Consider the following 22867-nt stretch of genomic DNA (forward strand, 5'->3'; position numbering starts at 1 on the left):
AAACGGAATACAATGATTTGCAAATCATTTTCAACCCATATTCAGTTGAATATGCTACAAAGACAACATATTTGATGTTCAAACTGATAAACCTTTTTTTTTGCAAATAATCATTAACTTTAGAATTTGATGCCAGCAACACGTGACAAAGAAGTTGGGAAAGGTGGCAATAAATACTGATAAAGTTGAGAAATGCTCATCAAACACTTATTTGGAACATCCCACAGGTGAACAGGCAAATTGGGAACAGGTGGGTGCCATGATTGGGTATAAAAGTAGATTCCATGAAATGCTCAGTCATTCACAAACAAGGATGGGGCGAGGGTCACCACTTTGTCAACAAATGCGTGAGCAAATTGTTGTACAGTTCAAGAAAAACCTTTCTCAACCAGCTATTGCAAGGAATTGAGGGATTTCACCATCTACGGTCCGTAATATCATCAAAGGGTTCAGAAAATCTGGAGAAATCACTGCACGTAAGCAGCTAAGCCTGTGACCTTCGATCCCTCAGGCTGTACTGCATCAACAAGTGACATCAGTGTGTAAAGGATATCACCACATGGGCTCAGGAACACTTCAGAAACCCACTTTCAGTAACTACAGTTGGTCGCTACATCTGTAAGTGCAAGTTAAAACTCTCTTATGCAAGGCGAAAACCGTTTATCAACAACACCCAGAAACACCATCGGCTTCGCTGGGCCTGAGCTCATCTAAGATGGACTGATACAAAGTGGAAAAGTGTTCTGTGGTCTGACAAGTCCACATTTCAAATTGTTTTTGGAAACTGTGGACGTCGTGTCCTCCGGACCAAAGAGGAAAAGAACCATCCGGATTGTTATAGGCGCAAAGTTGAAAAGCCAGCATCTGTGATGGTATGGGGGTGTATTAGGGCCCAAGACATGGGTAACTTACACATCTGTGAAGGCGCCATTAATGCTGAAAGGTACATACAGGTTTTGGAGCAACATATGTTACAATTCAAGCAACGTTACCATGGACGCTCCTGCTTATTTCAGCAAGACAATGCCAAGCCACGTGTTACATCAACGTGGCTTCATAGTAAACGAGTGCGGGTACTAGACTGGCCTGCCTGTTGTCCAGACCTGTCTCCCATTGAAAATGTGTGGCGCATTATGAAGCCTAAAATACCACAACGGAGACCCCCGGACTGTTGAACAACTTATGCTGTACATCAAGCAAGAATGGGAAATAATTCTACCTGAGAAGCCTAAAAAATGTGTCTCCTCAGTTCCCAAACGTTTACTGAGTGTTGTTAAAAAGAAAGGCCATGTAACACAGTGGTGAACATGCCCTTTCCCAACTACTTTGGCACGTGTTGCAGCCATGAAATTCTAAGTTTATTATTATTTGCAAAAAAAAAAAAAAAGTTTATGAGTTTGAACATCAAATATCTTGTCTTTGTAGTGCATTCAATTGAATATGGGTTGAAAAGGATTTGCAAATCATTGTATTCCATTTATATTTACATCTAACACAATTTCCCAACTCATATGGAAACAGGGTTTTTAATACGCGCTAAACAGAATGTGAAAAAAATACAATCGCGTGTACTATGATTGGGCATGTTCTATGCAATTTACTCCCAGTGTCTGTGCAATTGAAAAGTGGTGCCGACCGCCCTATTTAAATAAGGATTTTGCAAGCATACAGGGTTTTTACCATTTTCTGCACATTCATGTTATCATGCTGCTGTGTGTGATGTGTTTAATGCAAGACACTGCACAATATAACATAGTAATATATCTCCTGAATAAAAAAAAATACATGAAAAAATAACGCCAGCAGAAACCAAAGTCCATTGAAATACATTCATTGAATGTACTTTAATCAGCCCCATAAGTCATGCAGAACCCCCTATAACAATTTTAAAATGATGTGGCTGAATAGAGGATATGTCTAATATTTTTTATATCCAACCGTCCAAAATGTTGTAGGATGGCGGATTCTCGTCTGTCCGCAGCGTATTCACCGATTCTTCAGCAGTGTGTGGAACTGTCTGTTCGCACGTCCTTCTGACACATGCTAAATTTAAACGCTAGATAGTTCTCACAAAACAGTGAGTAATGAAAAATCACACTGCGTGTGCTAAATAATTATATTTGCATTTTCTCCTTCTAGTATTGTGGCCGTTTTAATGATATCAGCATGAACTTTTCATATTAATGAAGATAGAGACGCAAAATGTATTGCATGCCCTGTTTTGCTCACTTAACAGATCCAATACACTTTGCACACGTTAGTAGGTCAGCTTTGCGTGTGCGATCAGGTTTGCATGTGTTTTAGTACATGCAAACTTTTAGTAAATCAGGCCCTTCGTGCTTTAGTCAGGAGGTATGTAGTCTATGCAATTAAAGTACCAGTAGAGTAGAAAACAAGTTGTCTCTATACTGAAGCTATAATCATATACTGTATATCTGATGTATGACACCGAAAGATAAATAGATATGATCAAAATAGTATCAATCTCACGGAGATTCCCGAGCCATTTTGAGAAATAATGAGCGAGCCAGTCACGTGACGAAGAGGTAGGAACCGCAGATCCCTTCCCCATCTCCAACAATGCAGATCATGCAGACTTTGTGAGAGCCTAAAACGATGAATTGGGGAAAATGATGATCCATAAACTTATATTGTTGATCCTATCGATAAGGAGGGTGAGATACAAGTTTTAGAAGCTCTAGTGAAACACTAAGCATCATGTAGCAGTATTGCTAAGTGCTAAGTACAAACATAATAAAACAATAGCTTACTGTACAATGTCTGCTCTTACTTCGATGACGACTGATAGGATGTCCATATCTTCCAGTTTCAAAGCAGAATTAATCATGATGCACATGAAGGGTTAACAAGGGAACGTGTCCCTGTCTTTGGTTGTGTGTTTGTCTCCATCTCAGGGTATGAATTGAATGTCACAGATTAACAACTTCTAGATTCATGGCTAAATCCTCCTAATATCCAGATGAGAGGCATGATTTATAATCTAAAATAACTTTGACGAGCCGAGACGCGATATTGCGGGAGCAGCAAGACATCGAGGCCAGCTCACAATAAAGCAGCAGAGGGTGACTAAGCTGTACGTTATCAAACCGCCGCTAAAAAATAGTTTGTCTGCGTTAGCGCTTAAAATAACAACATTGCTAATATTTGGTTAATATTCAGGTCATGATTTGTATATAGAGTATTGTTGGCAGGTTTTGGATAGTTATTTAGAGGGTTTTGTGGGTGCAATAGAGAGCCCCCATTGACTCCATTGTTAGCAGACTTTTTTTGTATTTATTTATTTACGAGTGGAATATTCAAAATGACTGACTGAATTTGTGGCATTTTGTAATAGCCATGTAAAATCGCTAATGCTAATCAGTGGCATGTCTTTGGCAAATCCAATATATATCAAAATCATATTTAAAAGTGGATTGTCAATGTACTTTTGAACTCCTTCTTCTTGCTTTGTTGACAGGGAACAAGTGTGACACTAACTAGAGACAGTACAGCTGAGTGCTTGACTGCTTGTTTCCCGGCCAAGTGCTTGAGCCGGTGCAAGTCTGCAACCAGACGTGACGTCATGAGCAACTGAGGTATTGAAATGTAGTACCATTGGATTTTATGTGAATCGGTATGCAGTACTACTGACATATATATGTCGGTGCCTATAAAAGTACTGAATTCGGTACCCATCCCTACTAGCATGTACAGTAGAACCCGTTTAAGTCAGTCCTGTTTAAGTCTACCAACACATTAAGTCTCGGTACACTGTGATCTTTTTATTACTAAAAACTATCGGCTTAGTCAACCTCAACATTGAATTTGAGACGCAAAGGAACCATTTCTATGAAAAACATGTCAGTAGTGTAGAAGTGTTGCTAACATCATCATTACTGCTTGCGGGTATTTGCACAAGTGGATATGTGGTTGTGCAAATACCTGCAAGCAATAATGATGATGTTAACAACACTACTAAAAAAACATGCGCAAAGCTTTTTTCACCAAAGCTAGTCCAAATGGAAGAAAACAAAAATGTGCACGCAATGGCTAGTTTCAGATATGCTGATGAAATGTTAATGTCGATGCGAGTCAGTCAATTCGACAGATGTTGGCTTAAATGGGTTCCACTGTATTTAATATTGGTAGATCAATTTTTTTTACTAATTGTAATATGTATTCCTCATGTAGTCAATTACAACATTACCTGAGTGTTACATTTCCAAGGAATCAGTTTATGTCAGGTGTGTCCACTGCATAGCCTGTGAGATATTAAATCAATTAGCTATGTCATCTATATTTTGTTCAGATAGTTTCGCATATATTGACCAACATTAGATTGGATCTTTCATGTACAAAATGTATCAGTGTGATTTATGCAGCCCTTGTTGAAAAAACACCCCTGATTTACGTCATCAGCAATATAATAAAAAAAAATGGAAAAGTTTCATCTCACCCTATTTCTAGGAATCAGTCAGGCATCATGTAAGTTTCCTGATTCTCCTGGATGCTTCTTTTTGCCCTCTGGTGCAGCACCCAGGACAAAAGGAGCCTTTATGTTCAGCCGGTCCCTTTCGGCCTCGTCATCTTCATCGTAGGGCTCATTGTCGTCATCATCCTCCACATCACTGTGATGGGGCGTGGAGTGAACGGAAGCTGAGGGAGAGGGCGGCACTGAGTAAGGTCGGGGATAGCGGAAACCCTCTGTCTGTGGAGACAAAAGAAAATAAACTGATAAACTGAGGTTTCACAACAAGATGTGAAATAAAGAAAGCAATGAATTCCTTGGCTCTCAAATGTTATGTCAACAAAAGCCGTCAACCATGTACACAGTATGTCGATGTCCACATAATCTTTTTGATTTTCGGTGACATGAAGAACACGGCAGATAGGGACTTTTTGTTTTTGTCCTGTCCAGCTACAGGCAAATGATAATGTTGATGTAGATGCCCATATTTGCTGTACAGATTTACTTTACAAAAGAGAAGTGTGGGATACTTCTCTTGTTGACTTATTTGTCTCTGACTTTATCAAATGGATTTATATTAATGTTTGGCGCAACCGGACCGGAGCAGGAGGGGATAGAAAGAGAAAAAAAGGAGGACAGAGGGGGAAATTGCAGATGGGGACTTAATGAGTTGGTCATAGATGAGGTGTTGACATAAGCTTTAGACTGCATTCCAACTTTATTGTCACAGCATTAAGGTATTTTTTTTATATTACAACTTTGTGTTGTAATATAAATGTACAGTCAATCTTAAATATGCATCTCTACTACAGTCCTTGGTGAAAGCAAGTCTTGTGTTGTGACACAACGTACCAATTGGCATCAATCCACCCCAAAGTGATGGCTTGTCAATCTTTCAAATGCTAAACTGTCAATTAAAACCTGACAAATGTGTATCAGACAAAACAAAAACCACCTTGTGCGTCACTCATGAGAAGCGATCTAACCTGAGATTTAGGAGTGCATTTCTGTCCTCTGTAAAGGACAAAGGACATGCTTGACAGCCGTATTTACCAAAATGCAACACACAAGAATAAACTTTGATTTACAGCGGTGTATAATTTGTCTGTCCAAGGAAATACAATAATGACCAGCATGTCTTATGGGCACACAAGACGTTCATTATTGTGTTTTTAAAGTTAGAAACTGAGGGGGTTTTTCACTAGTTTGAAATGGGTTTTATAACAGACATCAAAAACACAAAGTACATCTGCTGATGCTTCTGGTCACTTCTTCAGTGATGTTTTTGCAATCATTGGGTGTACCATCATCCAGGTGACCCAGCCATGGATGATCAGGCCTCTGCTTGTGAACAGTTGGCTAATTATCTATGACTTCATATATTGCCCCTCTTGAACCACTGCAAGGCTCTTCCTCTCTCCCTTGATGCCTTAACTGCGGAAGGCTCTGGCCAGAGAATGGGCAGCGAAACCTGCATCCCACCTGCACTGGAAGGCACCATGCTCTCCTGTACTTGAAGACCTTAATCTCAAATGCTTCTTCCAGGCCGGACGATCGGGATGATAGCAGAAATATGGCTGGGGAACTTTTCAAAGTCCACTAACAGCTGCCAGTCTCTTGCAGACTGGTGTTGCCTGCTCCCAGGCTCCAATTATTATCTTGGTAGGACGTACCTGCCTTGCCCATTTAAGTCAAGCGCTGATGGCTTTAGCGATGGTCTTAAGGACTTGGTCATGCCTCCACCGGTACTGTCCTCCAAGTAAGGATGTGATCTTGGGTTATTTTGCTTTGAACACACTGGGCATGCTGGTGACTGTGCAATCATACACTGCCTGGATCGGGAAAACAGCTTGATTTTCCAATATCCTTTGTGGTGGACATGGGGACTTATTACCAATACTTTTTATTTATTTAAAATGTTCAAGATGGTTGTGTCACGATCTGCTTTTCCGGAGTAGGACACCAACGCAGAGAATAAATAATAAGAATAATAACAAAAAACAAACTCAAAAAAGAGTGAGGAAAAATTACAGAAATCACACACAAAAGGTGTAGAGAGGAAAAAGTTAACACTACACGGCAGCGGCAGACAAAGAGCCACAGGAACAAGCATGAGTGGAGCCAAAGCAGAGGAGATGAACAAGACTGGAAGATTTAACCATTAGGAATCTACTGCCGCTGAGACTGGAGAGCTTAAAGGGGAACTGCACTTTTTTGGGAATTTTGTTTTTCGTTCACAATCAATATGAGAGACATAACGATGGATGTTTTTTTTTTTTTTTGCATTCTAAATATTAAATAAATGCAATCAAAAGTCTGCTTACAATGGAGCATGTGGGAGCCAATCAATTCTGCCTATAAAGCCCCTAAAATAACATCCAAACACCTCCACTAGGGTTTTATATACAGTACGTGATGTAAGTATATACTATATGTAATGTAGTAACAGGCACATTAATAATAACATTCAATAATTACGTATTTTGATCATTTTAAGTATACGTGGCGCATTAATTTAAAAAACGCATTTAGACGTTTGCTTTTTTCTTCTTCTTCATCACTGATTTTTGCTCACTGCAGACTTTATGAAAGCCAACAAACAAGTTAACACATCACTCACTGTGTAAGGTCTGCTGTCATTAGGACGCAGACTGCTCGAATGTTTATATATTCCCATTTAGATGAAAAATTAGTCATATACCTCGCAAAGAAACAGGGTGGGAGGGCGGAGGGGACCAAGGACTTTGTGTCGTTCTCACCAGTTCCAGGTTCTAAATAACTGTCAAAGTGTCCCAACTTGTCGGGTTATATTCTCAGCCATCTACTTTCTAGGTGGGAGGCATGATTTATGATCTCCAATAAACTTCCAAGGAGCAGGGAACCGAGGAAACAGCAGACCACTCGATGATGTAAACATAGGAAGACACGGTAGTGATCACGGCACTGCTATAAATAGTTTGTCTGCATTAGCACTAGAACTTGGTTAATATTCAAGTCACGAAATGTAAATAGAGTATTGTTGGCGCTTTTTGGCGTTATCTATTGGATTTTATGGGTGAAACAGAGGTGCCGCTGTAAGCAGACTTTTATTCACGTTTAATATTTCGAATGCTTTTTTTTTTTTAATCCATCCGTCATGTCTTTCATAATGATTGTGAACGATAGACAAAAAAAAAAAGTGCTGTTCCCCTTTAAATAGTTAGGAGGAAATAAGAATCGGGCTCCAGCCCATGACCCAGAAACCAGGCACCGGAACAAAAAGCAGACAGTCAACAGCAGAGCTGCCAGATTATGACAGGTTGGTTCAATAAATGCATCCAGACACAGAAATGCATGATTGTAACCAGGAAGAAAAAGTATGGTATGAAAAATATGGCGTAACACCAAAACCATGAAAAAAAAAATTCAAACACCTATTTAAGGCTTTTGTCATCTGCAATGTTAATCGAACTGTAAACATGGAATATCAAAATATAGGCAAGTCAAACTGTACTGGCACAACCTGTCAGTCCGAGTCTGACAATATTCTTGTGTTTCCTATAGTTACTGTTGATGGCTTGCCATCGCCCATACTTTCTGTTCAATTTCCTGCCTGGCTCCCTGAGTGCTGTTTTCCTCACCTAAATGATAAATGGGTTGTACTTGTATAGCGCTTTTCTACCTTCAAGGTTTTGACACTACTTCCACATATACCCATTCACACACACATTCACACACTGATGGAGGGAGCTGCCATGCAAGGCGCTAACCAGCACCCATCAGGAGCAAGGGTGAAGTGTCTTGCTCAGGACACAACGGACATGACGAGGTTGGTACTAGGTGGGGATTGAACCAGGGACCCTCGGGTCGCGCACGGCCATTCTTCCACTGCGCCACGCCGTCCCTAGGTGGTTCTACTGTTCAGCGATCAGTAGACCCACCTGCTTCTGATTGCTAATCAGAGAACTATATTATGCCAGCCAGCCCTGTAGTCAAGTTTGGAGGATTGTGACTTTGTCACTTAACTATGTTACTGACGATTGTTAAGTGTTGCTAACTATTGAAAACTATTGTTTGTTATGCTGCTTATACCTCGGTTGCACTACTTGGAGCAACAATTAAAGATTCTTATTTGTACATTAACTGTCTCCTGCATCTTGAGGTCACAACTGTCGCAACAATGCGTGTTCGTGACACTACACATCGCTTTACATCATAAATAATTTTTCTGGGTGTCAAGAAGCTATTATTATAAATTAAATTGTAAATAATTTGATGTGTGTATACTATTTTATAATTAGATAACACAATAAATACATGATATAGATAAAATGATGATATAATCATAATTACATTTACAAATAATATAAAACAAAAATAATGTGAAGTAAGCATTATGTGGTGCTTTTCTGGAGGAGTCAATTGTTTGTAATTATTTGCTAGTAAACATACAACACAGGGTTACTAATTTAGCCTGACATTTGTGCTAACGTGTTACAGTATTGAGTAGATGTAGAGGTTATTACACTGAAATGTGTTGTTTAGTATAGTTATTTCTTACCGTCAGAGGGGCCATTGGGTCCACTTTGAACTTGTCAGGGAAGGCTCTGCTGAGTGCAAGGTGGCGTGCATGTATGTAGAACTGTTAACGACAAGTCAGTAAACCATTCAAGTCAATTGAGTCAAAAGAGCATTTTTTCACTCTCCTCTGTGTATATATTTTTTGCATGTGCTACATCCATCAGTGTAGCCTGGGTTGCAAAGTGTAGTACTTGCGCCTCCTAACCCATAGTTGCACCAGTCCATATTTTTTTAAATCCGTTTGTCCCATCTTTAAAAACAGCTAAATCAAATACTAGCAGGTAATTATTGTTGTTGTTGTCGTTATTAATGTTTTCTGGTCTCACATTTCTCTCAAGAGAAAATGATAATTTCAATTGACCAGTGCTGTTATTTGAATCCTGGATAATTACTAGAAGACAATTGCCCATTAACATTTCAACCACTGTGTTTAATTAGGTTTTAAACTTTTTCTTGAAAAATACTAAAATAAGTCACATATTTCTTTGCATATACAAGAAGAAAATAGAATAGTCTTAAGTTTTGCATTAACAAACCCGTCCTAGGTATCTCCAGTCCAACAGGTCGGACAATCTCTCAGCTCTGTTTCGTTGGATGATGCGCTGACGACGGGACTGTTGGCAGAAACTGAACATGAACTGAGTCAACTGATTACAGGACTCCTCAGCAGAACGGAACCGCCGGTCCACAATGTAAATACCTGAAGCCAGGAAGAGATCAATTGCGTTAATACAACAATACAGTATCTTTGTGCATGTGCGTATGTGTGCACACACCATAGGCAGCAGGGTCGGATACATGCTCCTCCATGAAGCAACCAAAACCAGAAAGATTGGTGGTCACACTGGGAATGCCCATGACAGTGCATTCACCTGGGGAAGCAGAAAAAAATCACCTCAAGGTTAATATGTACATGATTTATGGAGAGGTGGTTGGAGGTAAAACTGAGAATCTAACATCAAGATGATCTAAAACATGCCCGTCAGACCAAAATATATTAATGTTCAATGGTTACTACAGTATTGTTGAAGAGGCTTCGTCTGCTGGATGTGGTTGGTCACTGCCCCACTTGACCTCAATATAAGTAAACAATAAGTGAAATTAACTGTTTATTTATTAGAGGTCTCACCCAAATGCAATTGGTTCTTGCTATGCGTGTACCACATTTGACAGTTTCATTAAAACTGGTTGTGTAACTATTGGCCACCAGTACACCTTTCAATCAATCATTATTCAAGCAAGACACAAGACTAAAGGGAAGCTGAGGAAGACACATTTTAGAAGGCCTCCAAACCACTGACAACACAAGAACAGTTGTTAATGTAACATACAGGTAAAACTCGAAAAATTTGAAAATTGTGTAACATTCAACTTCGAATGTGAAACTAATATGTGATATAAACTCATTACAAGCAAAATGAGCTATGCCAAGCCTTTATTTGTTGTAATTTTGATGATCATGGCTTACAGTTTTTGACAACCCAAAATTTTCTGATATTTTCAATTCAAGGTTTTCATAAACTAAGCATTATTCACAATGTATATCAAATGAAGGCTTGAAATATATTGAGTTACCTGTTATGAGCATAAGTCATATAATAGCTTCACCTCCTAAATCTAATTTCTGGAATAAACAAACAAACATTAAAAAAATGTGTTTCACCTGTATGTGATCAATACAGAAAATTCTAAAGATTGTAGAAACCATACCTGGTGTGTAACCCCAAGGCTCATAGTAAGAGGGAAATACTCCAAGGTTACAGCCCCGGACAAAGTCCTCATAGTCCATGGGCAACAGGGGACTAGTGGAGGACAAGAACTCAGGATGGAAGATAACCTGAGCAGGACAGGAGAGAAAATGTAAAAACTAATCAGAAACCCCTCACCGAATTTGAATATTTGGAAAACTATGCCTCTAATGTCACACAAAACCTTGACAAGGTTTGAGTCAAACATAAAGAATATTAACCATCACTATGAAGGACCTCCACACACCTCAGTTTATCAAGCATCAAAAGATTAACTTGTATGTTTTTCTTTTTTTTGGCCTTTTGATGCATTAATTTAATTAATACATGTTTTTACAGAAATTCACAAATTTAATGTCGACAAAAGCTGTCATTTTAGTTGGGTACTTTTTTATAAAAAGTAGAAGTAGACCAGGAATGGCTGTCATAATATTAACTGTATGTATTATTGTTAATCCAAATGCCTTATATTTATTGTGCAAAATCCAAGTCCATGCACATTTGTTGTAGATGATGCTGGTGTTTTTTTTTTAGATGCACATCTTTCCGCATTTGTGATTGCTTTTCTTTTTTCAAAATGCACATATTCCTTCGAAATGCCCATTTTGTTAATTATTCTGTAATCTATCTTTTTATTTTATTGTATCATTTATACTGTAAGTTTTTTAGTTTTTTTCCCGTATGTCCAGCACATGTTGGGGGACCCCGATGAAAAAATGTATGACATTGACGTCAATAAGCAGGTTCGACTTAAACAGGCTCCACTATATCAGCACGCATAACGTCACCATAAACATCTTCAATTGTTACCAAAGTTAAGGCACTGTGGTTTATAGTGAAAAAATTAGATGCGTGAGGCACATCTGTAATCACCTTTGCTTTACACTTTTATCATTTACCATTTTGCGTCACATAGGGAAGCAATTGTACACCTTAATGCGGTCATTCCTGGAATTGAAGAGGCCAATTCGTCTGATGTTACTCAGAATGGGATCTGTTGAGTCATCCAGCATGTTGTGGGTTGTCACTGGAGGGAGGCTGTGTCTCTGTAAATATACAATCATAAAAGTTGTAAGCCCTTAAATATTTATTTCGGCCATGGTTGATTATATAATGTACAAGAAGTGGATGTCCACGTTTAAATTATTTTTCTTTTTTATATTTTACAAAAATTGAAGGTATGTACAGGTTCAAATACTGTAGATACCTGTACATATATTCACCTACAGCTTTTAAAAAGTGGTGCTGAAAGTACTATAGAGTTTAACTTGACAAGGCCAAAACCAACTATTTTCTCATTAATGCTCATGATTGACTGCAGCTGAAAGTGTCTCTTTGGCAGCAAAAACAATATTTATTTCACAGCACTTATTGGATGAACAAACACTCAAACAATTGGAAAGTACATGGACACCAGAGAAGATCAAAGGAGAATCATATATTTACTGTTTCTGTTGAAACTATTTCTAAACAAATGAATAGTTCAAGATCAATTCCAACAATTGTATGTGGGCACAAGTTATTCAAATGTGTCACTACTTTGTCGAAGAATGAAAGGATATTGGTTAGGATGTTCAGAAACAACCCAGAAACCACCAAGGCTCAAGTCTAACATGAGCTCGAAACTGCTGGAACACAAGCGTCACTGTCCACAGTGAAGACAGTTTTACATCAACATTGACTGCGAAGGTGCTGACCAAGGTATACAGTAATGTTCATCCAGTAAAAGTCATAGTTCTAATATATACAATTTTACAATTCCCATCATCCAAACAAAAGCCAATCAAGGGAAATGTTTATAGTTTCGATCATGGACTAGTTTTACCTTTATTTTAAATCTTCCAAAACTTTGCTTAGAAATACAGAAATAATCTTAATAGTACTGAAGATAGCACCGGAGTGTTAGGTTTGCGGCTAGAGAAGCTTGAAGCGTGACCCCAAGATGCAGATGCGGCAGTCGGCATGCAGGTAAAAATAATAATATATAATGACTGTAAATGAAAGGATAGTGGACAGGGCGTGCACAAAAAGCTAACAACCGTTCAGATATCAACAGACACAAAACAACACATAGGAGAGCTTGTGCAGTCAGGATATGCACAACACAGAACAGGACAACGATCCAGCCCCATCCGGAGGGCCTGGCTTGCATATTAAGCTTCCTTATTGGCAACCAGGAACAGGTGAGTCCTGATTGCCAATAAGGGACAGGTGAGCAAGGCAACACTCCGGCCAGAAGAGAAATGGCAGGAAAAGAAAGACAAACCGGAAATGGAAACAAGATAACAAGAGCGCTGAAACGGAAATAACACTAAGCAGCATCCATTGTTCCTTTTGTTCGTATGTTTAGTTTGAATATCAAAATATTTAATAAATATGTTTATTGTGCCCGCATTTAAATATTTTATACAGTATTAATATTAAAATGATTTACAGGGAAGTGTTATAAGAGACTGAGTCACCCGACTGCAACTAGTAAATTTTCCTGGCAGGAAGTATTGATCTCAACACACATTATGGAAACCTCAGATTAATGACATCTGATTAGGCTCCCATCCAAATGCATAAAACATAAAACTGGTGAAGCTTTTACCCTTTTCCTTGTGATTAGGTGTCATTTAATCTGCCTTCACTTGACTTCCAATCAATTCCGATTACCTGTTGTTTATAGCACAATTCTTCTCAGCAAATCATAGACTTGCTTGAATTTGCAGTCATGACAAAAAGCTGTGTTCAGAAAAAATACTTTCATTTGCAAAATGTAAGAACTTTTGGTTAAAGAGTGGGTAAGGTTACAACAATCCTTTTTTATGTCAAGTCAGAATACTCATTGTGCCATTTCCCACCACATATTGTATGTTATGGTATGTATTTTTGTCATACTCTTGTTTTCTGTTATGTGAAGATGTCAGAACGTTTCCCTTAACTCTGTGCTTTGACTTATTGTGTTTCGCCTCCTGCTCTGGATACCAATATTTTACTAGTTTGTTTTTGACTGCATTACTTTTCCTCATTATTCCATTCTCAGTGGGTTTTTCATTTCTATTCCATCTAGTCACTAGTTATATTCGTCTCAGTGGTTACTGATACTTTTTGTTTTGTTTTCTCTACTTGATACCTTCCTTTTTTTGCGTGTTTTCACTAATTTGGACATGTAGGCAGCTGGGTAATAAACTGAGACTCACCCATCAACTAATGTCTCTGCATCTGGGTCCTGACAACCCAGTTCGTCACACCAGACTCGTCGCCAGTCCTATTTGCACTCCATTTCAAATATCAGAAATATTGACGTTAAGATAAATGTATTTAATTGAGGAATGTTTTAATAGGCATGTATATTTTAACTGTCTTCTATAGCAGAGACCACCAGCCTATTAAACCACAGTCAGCACAGACAGTTTTAGTTGGCTTAGTTATTGCACTGACTTTCATTCATGCTTTTCTACACATCCCCCACACCCGTTTTTGTAATTCACAAGCAGCTGCTGCCATCGCTCTATTTTATTGTTACACTGCTTTAGAAATGCCTAATCGATTCATAAAAGTAGAGCTGAGGTTGTCAAAGTGCAGTGGAACTCCATCTAGCAGACTATTTTCAACATCTTCTCAGTGTTGGAGATAATAAACTAATGGATGATGGAAAAGCACAAAGGTCCATACATCCTTTCCACGATAATGGATGAGGGAAAAGCATAAAGGTCCATACATCCTTTCCACAATGCTGGTTGACTTCCATGTTGTACTGTTGTACATTACCATCCTCTTGGTAAAATGTATATGTTTAGGACTCCTGTTTTATTTTATTTATTTATTCATAATCAACACATTAAAGGCAGAATCATTAAATCCTTCAATGATCAGCTACACCATCTCATAAAGTACATGAATGCTGAACTGTAGTGTTATACTGTACATGTTATGCTTTATTATAATGTGCTTATAAATTATACATAATTATTAGGTTTTTCGACTAATAATGAAAAAAACATTCGGTTAGAAACCCTGGGGCTGTAAATGCTGAATAGTGAATAGGCAGGGATTCAATGTTAATGCTTCATTTGAATTAGTTAAGTAATTACCTGAGTGGCATAAATGGCTCTCTTCATAATAGTAAGGTCATCTCGGTCCAGAATGGAGTTCATATTAGGGATCTGACCTCTAAGAAAAACACCAGTAATATTGTCCATTTATTGAAGGAAAAAAAGGAAATTTGACAATTTACATACTTTAATAGAGCATCATACAGCCGTTTCCCAAATTTCTCCTTCACAGTGTGGGCGGTGTCCCTATGACATAAAAGCACAAGGAGCTTAGAGTGGTTTGTGTTAGGGAGTATACTTTAATAAACTACATATGCGTAACATCTAGTAAATAAAACATAGCAGGGCATACCAGAGTTGTTTGCGTACAGCTTGCCCCTTCAGGGACTCCACATTGAAGTTGTTGGTTTTTGCTGGCATAATAAAGAAAACTACTACTGTTATGTCGTTTCTGTGGACCTGTCCAGAGGGAGGCAGAACAGGAAAGAAAGATTTACACGAGCAGCAGGATGATCTCTACATATTGACTTCATCTAATGCAGGCCTCACCCTCAGCAGGTAGTTCAGCCTGGAAAGCGACTCAAGGAAAATATCAGCACCCTTGTTGGAGAACTCATATCGTCCAGCAATGAAAAAGAAAAGGGTTTTCTCTAAGTTGAAGTCCAGATGTCTGTGAAAGTGAATGGATTGAAATCAAAACATCACACACAAACATTAATACATCTGAATACAGTATACACATATGACGCAACAAGGAATTATTTTATCTTATGTTGACTTCATCATTATGGCAAAGCAACATAATCATGTAGTACAAGCAGTCTGTGTGATTTACAGTAGGGAAGGGATGCATATGGCCCCATTCCTTGGGGGATCTCGCATGAGAGGAAGAGGGGGTTTCAAGGATTTTATAATGCAATCTGCTGAAAATGATGGAAAGCGCCACTTTACATAGCAACTGACACAATGGTCAAAGTTGAAATTACCACATAACACATTTTAAGATATTCAACACTCTATTACCGTGGATAGTGCACACCCCTAATTTGTTACGTTTCATGTGTTAGGTAAACCGTGACAAATGGGGCCATATGAATCCCCTTCCTACTGTACTTCATAGATATACTGTACAGATAAATCTGGTTTACTTTTTTTATGTTTTATTTCTGGGCACAATGCAGAGGATAATTTCACCACACCTAGTGTGTGTGTGTGACTATCGTTGGGACTTTAACTTTAACTTAACTTTAATGCCACCGGACATTATATGGCTGGAGATAAGACAGACAATGAGAAAAATGGTTGTGGCATGTTTGTGTCTTTTTCATACATAGAGAGTCTACCCACCCGTAGAAGTGTCCTCTGACAAACTCCTGGATGCGAGCCTTGTTGATGGAGTGCAGGTTTTGGAACTCATGCATGGCAGAGAATTTTTTCACATTCAGCCCATTGGGAGTCACTGTATCTGTTGTATCAACACACAGGTTTAGGTGAAGAAAAACAACAATGCTAGTGTATTATGCTCTCTAAAGTGTGAGAAATGGGGACGAGGGGATTTACAGAAGCTAACTTCCGCTTCGGTTAAGCAAACTGGGTCATTAGAGTGGGCTCACTGGACATTTTTTGGGCCCAAAAAAAATACAGTAGCAGTAGAAGTAATAGTGGTCATAAATTTAAGTTTGGAATCATCATCCTGCCACAGCATACATCAACAAACACAGAACAAATACAGCAAGCAAGGCAAAATAAGATTTTCTTGGGAAAACAAGAGGGTTGGCAGGTATTCCAGTGAATGCTTAACAGATTTGTTTCTGTTGACAAAAATAATTAAATAGGGCAAGAAATAGGAAAAAAATAAATAAATCAAATGTTTTTTTAAATCGTTGAAGATGTTTGTAAAATAACCAGATGTGTCTTGCTTGAGGCCATCAAATGGACAGGGCCAATGGTACAGTTAAACAAAATGTCTACCTGGCTTTCTGTGCAGGATGTGATTGGCCTCCACAGCAGTGATCTGGGAGACTGTGGTAAAGACATGAGAACAGTGGACAGCAGCTCTCTCCAGACAGTAGCGATGGTAGATCTGTCGTTCACCAGCCTCTTTATCAATGTTGAACTACAATAATTACACATAAAACACACAAAAACTGCATTTGTTTTATGGAAAATTACAAGTAGACTGCTGACATCAGGTATTTTAAGATTTGTTAATTTTTACTGTGTATTAATGTCCAATCATCCATCCATCCATTTTCTATACCACTTGCCCTAAACAAGGTCACGTTCACAGTCACTGCATGATTACCCCAAGATGCATACTTTTTTAAGATGTACTCTGTAGCAGACAGAGAACATACGAACTCCACAATAAGATTGAAACAGATTTGATACTAACTTTTTGCCCATGCTGGGCACAAACCAGCGACCACACATCCCCACTGATTGAGAGTTAATCAATTAATCAATCAAAGTTTATTCATATAGACCTTAATCACAAGTGTTTCAAAGGGCTGCACAAGCCACAATGACATCCTCTGATCAGATCCCACAGTTAAGTCGAGCATCACAAGCCAATGTGCTAAAATACAACCACGCTGAAAAGATAGCCAGAAGGAGATATGAAATTAAGCAAAAGAAGAAGCTTTCAGATGGTAGTCTCAGCAGCAAGAAATGGTGGAACACTGTAAGCAACCCGTCAGGAAAGTCAACCATTCATGTGCTGAAAGATGAACAGCAAGTATACATGACAGCAATAGATACAAAAACCATCCTTGGAAACCATCTTATATCAGACAGACAGTTTGGCTTCAGACCACACCACAGCACAGCAGACATCCTAAATATCCTTACCCAAAATTTGTCAAACTCTCTAGACCAAGGCCATGAGGTATGTGTGATTTCCCTTGACATCAAAGGAGCCTTTGACAAAGGGTGGTACAACGGTCTCTCCTCCAAGCTCTACTCAAAAGGAATAACTGGTAAACTGCTTTCCTGGATCAAGAGCTACCCATCGGATTGTTCCATCAAAATTGTGCTATCTGGCCTGTTATCCAACTCTGCCTCCATCAATGCTTCAGTCCCTCGGGGATCAATACGTGGCCCAATCCAGTTCTCAGTCTTCATTGAAGACCTTGGGGATGAGGTTGTAAATCAGCTTTACTTCTATGCTGATGACACCACGTTATTCTGTGAGAACAAATCCACAGACGATCCTGAGGCCAAGATAGCAAGTCTAAATACAGACCTTGAGAGAATGAGGACCTGGGCAGACCGATGGACGGTGACCTTAGAGCCAATCCAATCAATCCAATCCACTTTATTTATATAGCAAATTTAAACAACAAAATGTTTCTAAAGTGCTGCACAAAAATATTAAAAACAATTAAAAACAATATAAAATAAATATGATTAAAAACGACTTTAAAGGGTAAAACCAATTAAAACAGTAAATAGAAATCTAAATTTAAAAAACACAGAGGACAACAGGGGACCACACAACTCACGTAGTGTTAAAAGTCAGAGAATAAAAGTGGGTCTTAAGACGAGACTTAAAACACTCCACTGTGGGAGCAGTTCGAACATGGAGGGGCAGAGTGTTCCAGAGCTTAGGGCCGACCACAGAGAAGGCCCTGTCTCCCCTGGTTTTAAGTCTCGTCTTGGGCACCACGAGCTGGCGCTGGCTCTCGGACCTCAGAGCGTGCGCAGGATTGTAAGTTTGGATGAGGTCCGAGATATAATGAGGTGCCAGTCCATGTAAAGCTTTAAAAACAAACAGCCATCAAAATGCAAGGTTATTACTATATCCAAAAAGAGAAACCCCATCCGGCTTGAACTTCAGTTTGGCACTACCAAATTGGCTGAAAAGGGGGGAGTAGATTCTTGATGGTTCACCCTTCCAGTGGTCTTCATCTCCTCTGCCCTGGCACCACTCACGCTTCTCGTTCTTGTGGCTTTTGTAACTGTTTCCTCTCCACATCTTTTGTGTGAAATTTCAGTTTCTCGACACCTTTTGTGGGCATCCTTAGTTATTTTTCCTCACTCCTTTTAGAGTGCGCTTTTTGTGATTATCCTTATAACTACGGGGAAGGCCAATCGTGACATAATCACTGTTATTATAAACATTAAAAAAAACAATGCTCCCATTTTGAACCTATTTAAGCATGTGAGTCAACTTTAAATCAATGTAAGTTAACCAATGTGCTTACTTGTCTACATAATATTCCTACCATAAGTCTAATTAACAGCACCTACTTGTTGATATGCTAGATCAACGGATCATTCCCGTCCCTAAATGAGGTATCATTAAATATCAATAAGGTTCTTTCTTGAAGGTTTTGGCTATAAATCAACATGATATGGTAATGGTGTTCATTTATAACCTCTGGATGTGTGTCCTTCATCATAATGTGTTCTCAGTATGCAAAGTGCAACATTCATACTTGGCATCATTTCAACAATAAAACAGATGAACTATATATGGATTAACTGTTTAGGTCAAACAGTACACTTTTGGGGTCAATTACCCACTGAACCAGAGAGTGGCCTTTTGCTCCATGTTGACCTTTACAATGAGCCAATTACAACCCCTTACCCTGACCCATTTACGCACATTTCAGAATCATTAATGATAATCTAAGTGTTTGGAAAGGTCTACAATATTTTTCAGTCTGTGTGCAAAATTACATCCGTACCCACTAGTGAGTTCAAACTATTTGTAAGAGTAGATAATGGATAGGAACAGCTTTCTACCCTCTCTTAAGTTTAATGTATGTTTTGAGGAGAGCGGTAAAATAAATTGGCAACTTGGTGTATTGTAAACAGTACAGTGGTACCTCGGTTTTAGCTAGTAATCTGTTACAAATGTCATAGATAGTAGTCACCAAGCCCGCAATTAAAAGCAGTTTTTCGGAAAACCCATCTTTTTGTGAAAGTTTGGTGGTGGAGCAGGACTCTTCTTGGCACACACTTGAAGCAACTTTTTCACAGACTGAAGGCACATTACCGCGAAACAAAAAGGTTAGCCAGACAGTTCCTAATTCTTCAGGTGAGACTGGAGGTTTGAATAGGGTCCTGAATAGGGTAATACAACCAGCATTTTTGTTCTTCGAGTCAATCTTGGGCATTTTGAACTTAACTACAGATGCGTGTGCATAAACCAAAATTGACGGATGTGCGTAAGGCAGTCTGGGTAGAATTATACCATGTATGGATAGTCCGCTGACGATGTTCCTAATTGGTGAAGTCACCCATTGTGCACATTCCAAACGAACCGTTTGGAAGAAAGTAGATAAGAAAACAAGATTGTTTTATAAATATTTCCGCAATGCCTCCATGCTTTGATTTAAAATTTTCAGGATTTATGCAGATCTCAAATGCACAACAGCAGGTAACACTAGGTAAGAAAAGTTGGTTTTGCATGTTTTTTTTTTCATGTATATATTCATTTCACACCATATTCATTGCACTTCTACATTTTTTATATTTTTATATATTTGCACATTGTTTTTCTAGCATGCACACATCGCACTGTATGGAATGGCCTCAATCTCGTTACCTTGCGTAATGACAATAAAGCTGATTCTGATTCTGATTCTGATTCTGATAGGGTCCCTTTAACACAAAACATATAAAGAATAACTATAGTTTCACAAGACAAAACAATGCAAAATACATATAAGTGACGACTTAAATTAATAAATGAACATTTAACATGATTTTTACCTTTGTTGAACAAGGAGGAGGGTAGTGGAGAGCCACACGGACGCCACATTTGTATTTTGCTCCAAGTTTTTTCTTGAATTCAAGTCGAGTTCATCACTTTCTTCATTAGTCTTGCAATTTTCTTTGGGCCCATTTGCAGTTGTACTCAATAAAAAAATCAGAGATTGAGTCACCAATCAATACGATTGTTCGTTTGGGCACTCGTTTTGCGGAATGATTTGTGGGCAAACGGACCACTTTGTTACGTGCAATTTTTGGCCATACAAAGACCGAGATGGTATACAAAACATTTTTGGCAAACATTTTTAAAAACGAATCATAGGAAAAGCTTCATATACAAAAACAGAAGTGGTACTGTACATATTAATAGCAAAACTAAAACTGGAAAACAACAGGGGTCATTACAGCTATTTCCTATTTGGCCCTTTTTGAGATAGGGTAATCATTAGGGTCACATATGTAAACAGTTACAATATTATTTACAGTATTGATGTGCATGTGCATGGAAATGATGCCCCCGACTCTATCCACGCCTAGACCTAATAATTAGGAGCCTGATCACAATTATAATGCCCAGGGTTGCCCCGCCCCATAAGCAGAACACACACAATTTGTAGGTCCCCGCAAGCCGTGGGTCGCATTGTTTGGTGTGGAGAAGCGCATAATAAATGCCAATAACGAATGACAGGACACTTTAAATTAAATTGTACTGCAAATGTATTCCTAGCCGCTTCCTGCCCTGTCAGTGACAAAAATATAATGGCAAATTTCTCCAGTGGTGTACAAAATCTGTGTTCGAATCAGTGTTGATTTAATAAGATTTATGCTGTATTGATGTTAAAATTGCACTAAAGAATTGTATTGAACAATCTCTTTCCCATTCATTTGTTTTGGTACAAAACATGCCTCAAATTAAATTCAAGTTTGATTAAAAAGTATAAAAATTATTTCAGCTAAATAAAAACATTTTGTAAATACAATTCGGACATACCTCATATAGGTTAGTGTACCCCAAACCTTTCTGCAAACATTGTATCTTTTAATGGTACAATACTGAAAAATGACATTTTGATATAATTATGTGAAGTAGTTAGTTAACAAATTATTTTTGAGTGTACATGTCTTGTGTCCTCAAAATGACTCAACACACGGCAATTAATATCTAAACCACTAGCACAGTGAGTACACCTCGAAGAGAAAATGTCTAAATTGAACCAAAAGTGTGAATACTTTGCTTTCTAACACTGCCTGAATAATCATGGGGTTGTTTTGATATTCTCCTAATTCAATCCTCCATTACACCATCTGGTGAACATTAGAGACTTTGTACTTCTCTCCCTTCCATTAGATGCCCCATTACCGGTACTTTATTTCCACATCCTTCGTTCTTTACTATGAGGTGACACATGCTGAACTTCCAGTGAGCAGTATGAAAGAGTGTGAGATAATTTAACACACCTGCTCCCCTATCACACCTCACCTTGTGTAGGGGGGAAATGGCAAATTAGACCTAATTTGTAGGGGAGTATACTCACTTGTATTGTCAGCAGTATAGACAGCAAAGGCTGTGTCATTTTTGTCAGCATTGTCCCATTAAGGATATCAAAAAATATTTGCAGAAATGTTAGGGGTCTACTTACTTTTGTGAGCTACATTAACGAATAGGCAGAATGAAGTTCATACTAACGATGATTTTGTTTTATATATATATATATATATATATATATATATATATATATATATATATATATATATATATATATATATATATATATATATATATATAAATATATATATATATATATATATATATATATATATAAAATGTGTATTTTTTATATATATATATATATATATATTTATTTTTTTTTCTGTACTATCTTAGTTCTTTTTTTTCCATTATTTTTTGTATTAATCATATTTTGTTAAATTTAAAATTGTTATAAATTATTTATAAAATTATTAATATTTTTTTGTTTGAGATTACATTACTAATATTATTAATAATAAACTAAACAATAAACTAACACTGTAGAGATTACCTTGTCTAGGTTGTTGTAGAAGTCAACATTTCCAGCGCAGAGGTACCGTCCCAGCAGAGTTGCGTGAGTGGTGAAAACCGTTGCCATGGGGATCTTACGAGAACGACAGAGAATAAGCCCTGGACCTGCCTGCCACTCATGGAAGTGAGCGATGACATTTGGATTGTCTCCAAGCTGGTCTGTTAACTAAAAACAAAACAAGTACATCGACATGATCAGTACATTTATATGACACTGGGTCAACTCATAGCTTACTCTCAGACTGTAAGACAGACACACACAGGCAAG

At 38.1% G+C, this 22867-nt stretch overlaps 1 protein-coding gene across 1 annotated transcript in view; it reads right to left on the reverse strand.

Annotated features, from left to right (window-relative positions):
• Positions 1 to 1452: 1452 nt before the first annotated feature.
• The window catches only part of gys2 (glycogen synthase 2), a 30381-nt gene continuing 8966 nt past the window's right edge, over positions 1453 to 22867 (reverse strand). The window contains exons 4-17 of the mRNA XM_061959018.2: positions 22580 to 22765; positions 16788 to 16932; positions 16164 to 16281; positions 15366 to 15486; positions 15169 to 15275; positions 15003 to 15062; positions 14856 to 14934; positions 11709 to 11822; positions 10739 to 10865; positions 9805 to 9900; positions 9565 to 9728; positions 9009 to 9089; positions 4457 to 4708; positions 1453 to 4262 (exon numbers count right to left, since the gene is read on the reverse strand). Coding sequence (XP_061815002.2) covers positions 4475 to 4708; positions 9009 to 9089; positions 9565 to 9728; positions 9805 to 9900; positions 10739 to 10865; positions 11709 to 11822; positions 14856 to 14934; positions 15003 to 15062; positions 15169 to 15275; positions 15366 to 15486; positions 16164 to 16281; positions 16788 to 16932; positions 22580 to 22765 — 1632 coding nt within the window. The 3' untranslated portion in view covers positions 1453 to 4262; positions 4457 to 4474. The remainder of the gene's footprint in view (positions 4263 to 4456; positions 4709 to 9008; positions 9090 to 9564; positions 9729 to 9804; positions 9901 to 10738; positions 10866 to 11708; positions 11823 to 14855; positions 14935 to 15002; positions 15063 to 15168; positions 15276 to 15365; positions 15487 to 16163; positions 16282 to 16787; positions 16933 to 22579; positions 22766 to 22867) is intronic.

The sequence above is a fragment of the Nerophis lumbriciformis genome, linkage group LG05 (genome assembly GCF_033978685.3).
Source record: "Nerophis lumbriciformis linkage group LG05, RoL_Nlum_v2.1, whole genome shotgun sequence".
In the NCBI taxonomy this organism is placed as follows: Eukaryota; Metazoa; Chordata; class Actinopteri; order Syngnathiformes; family Syngnathidae; genus Nerophis; species Nerophis lumbriciformis.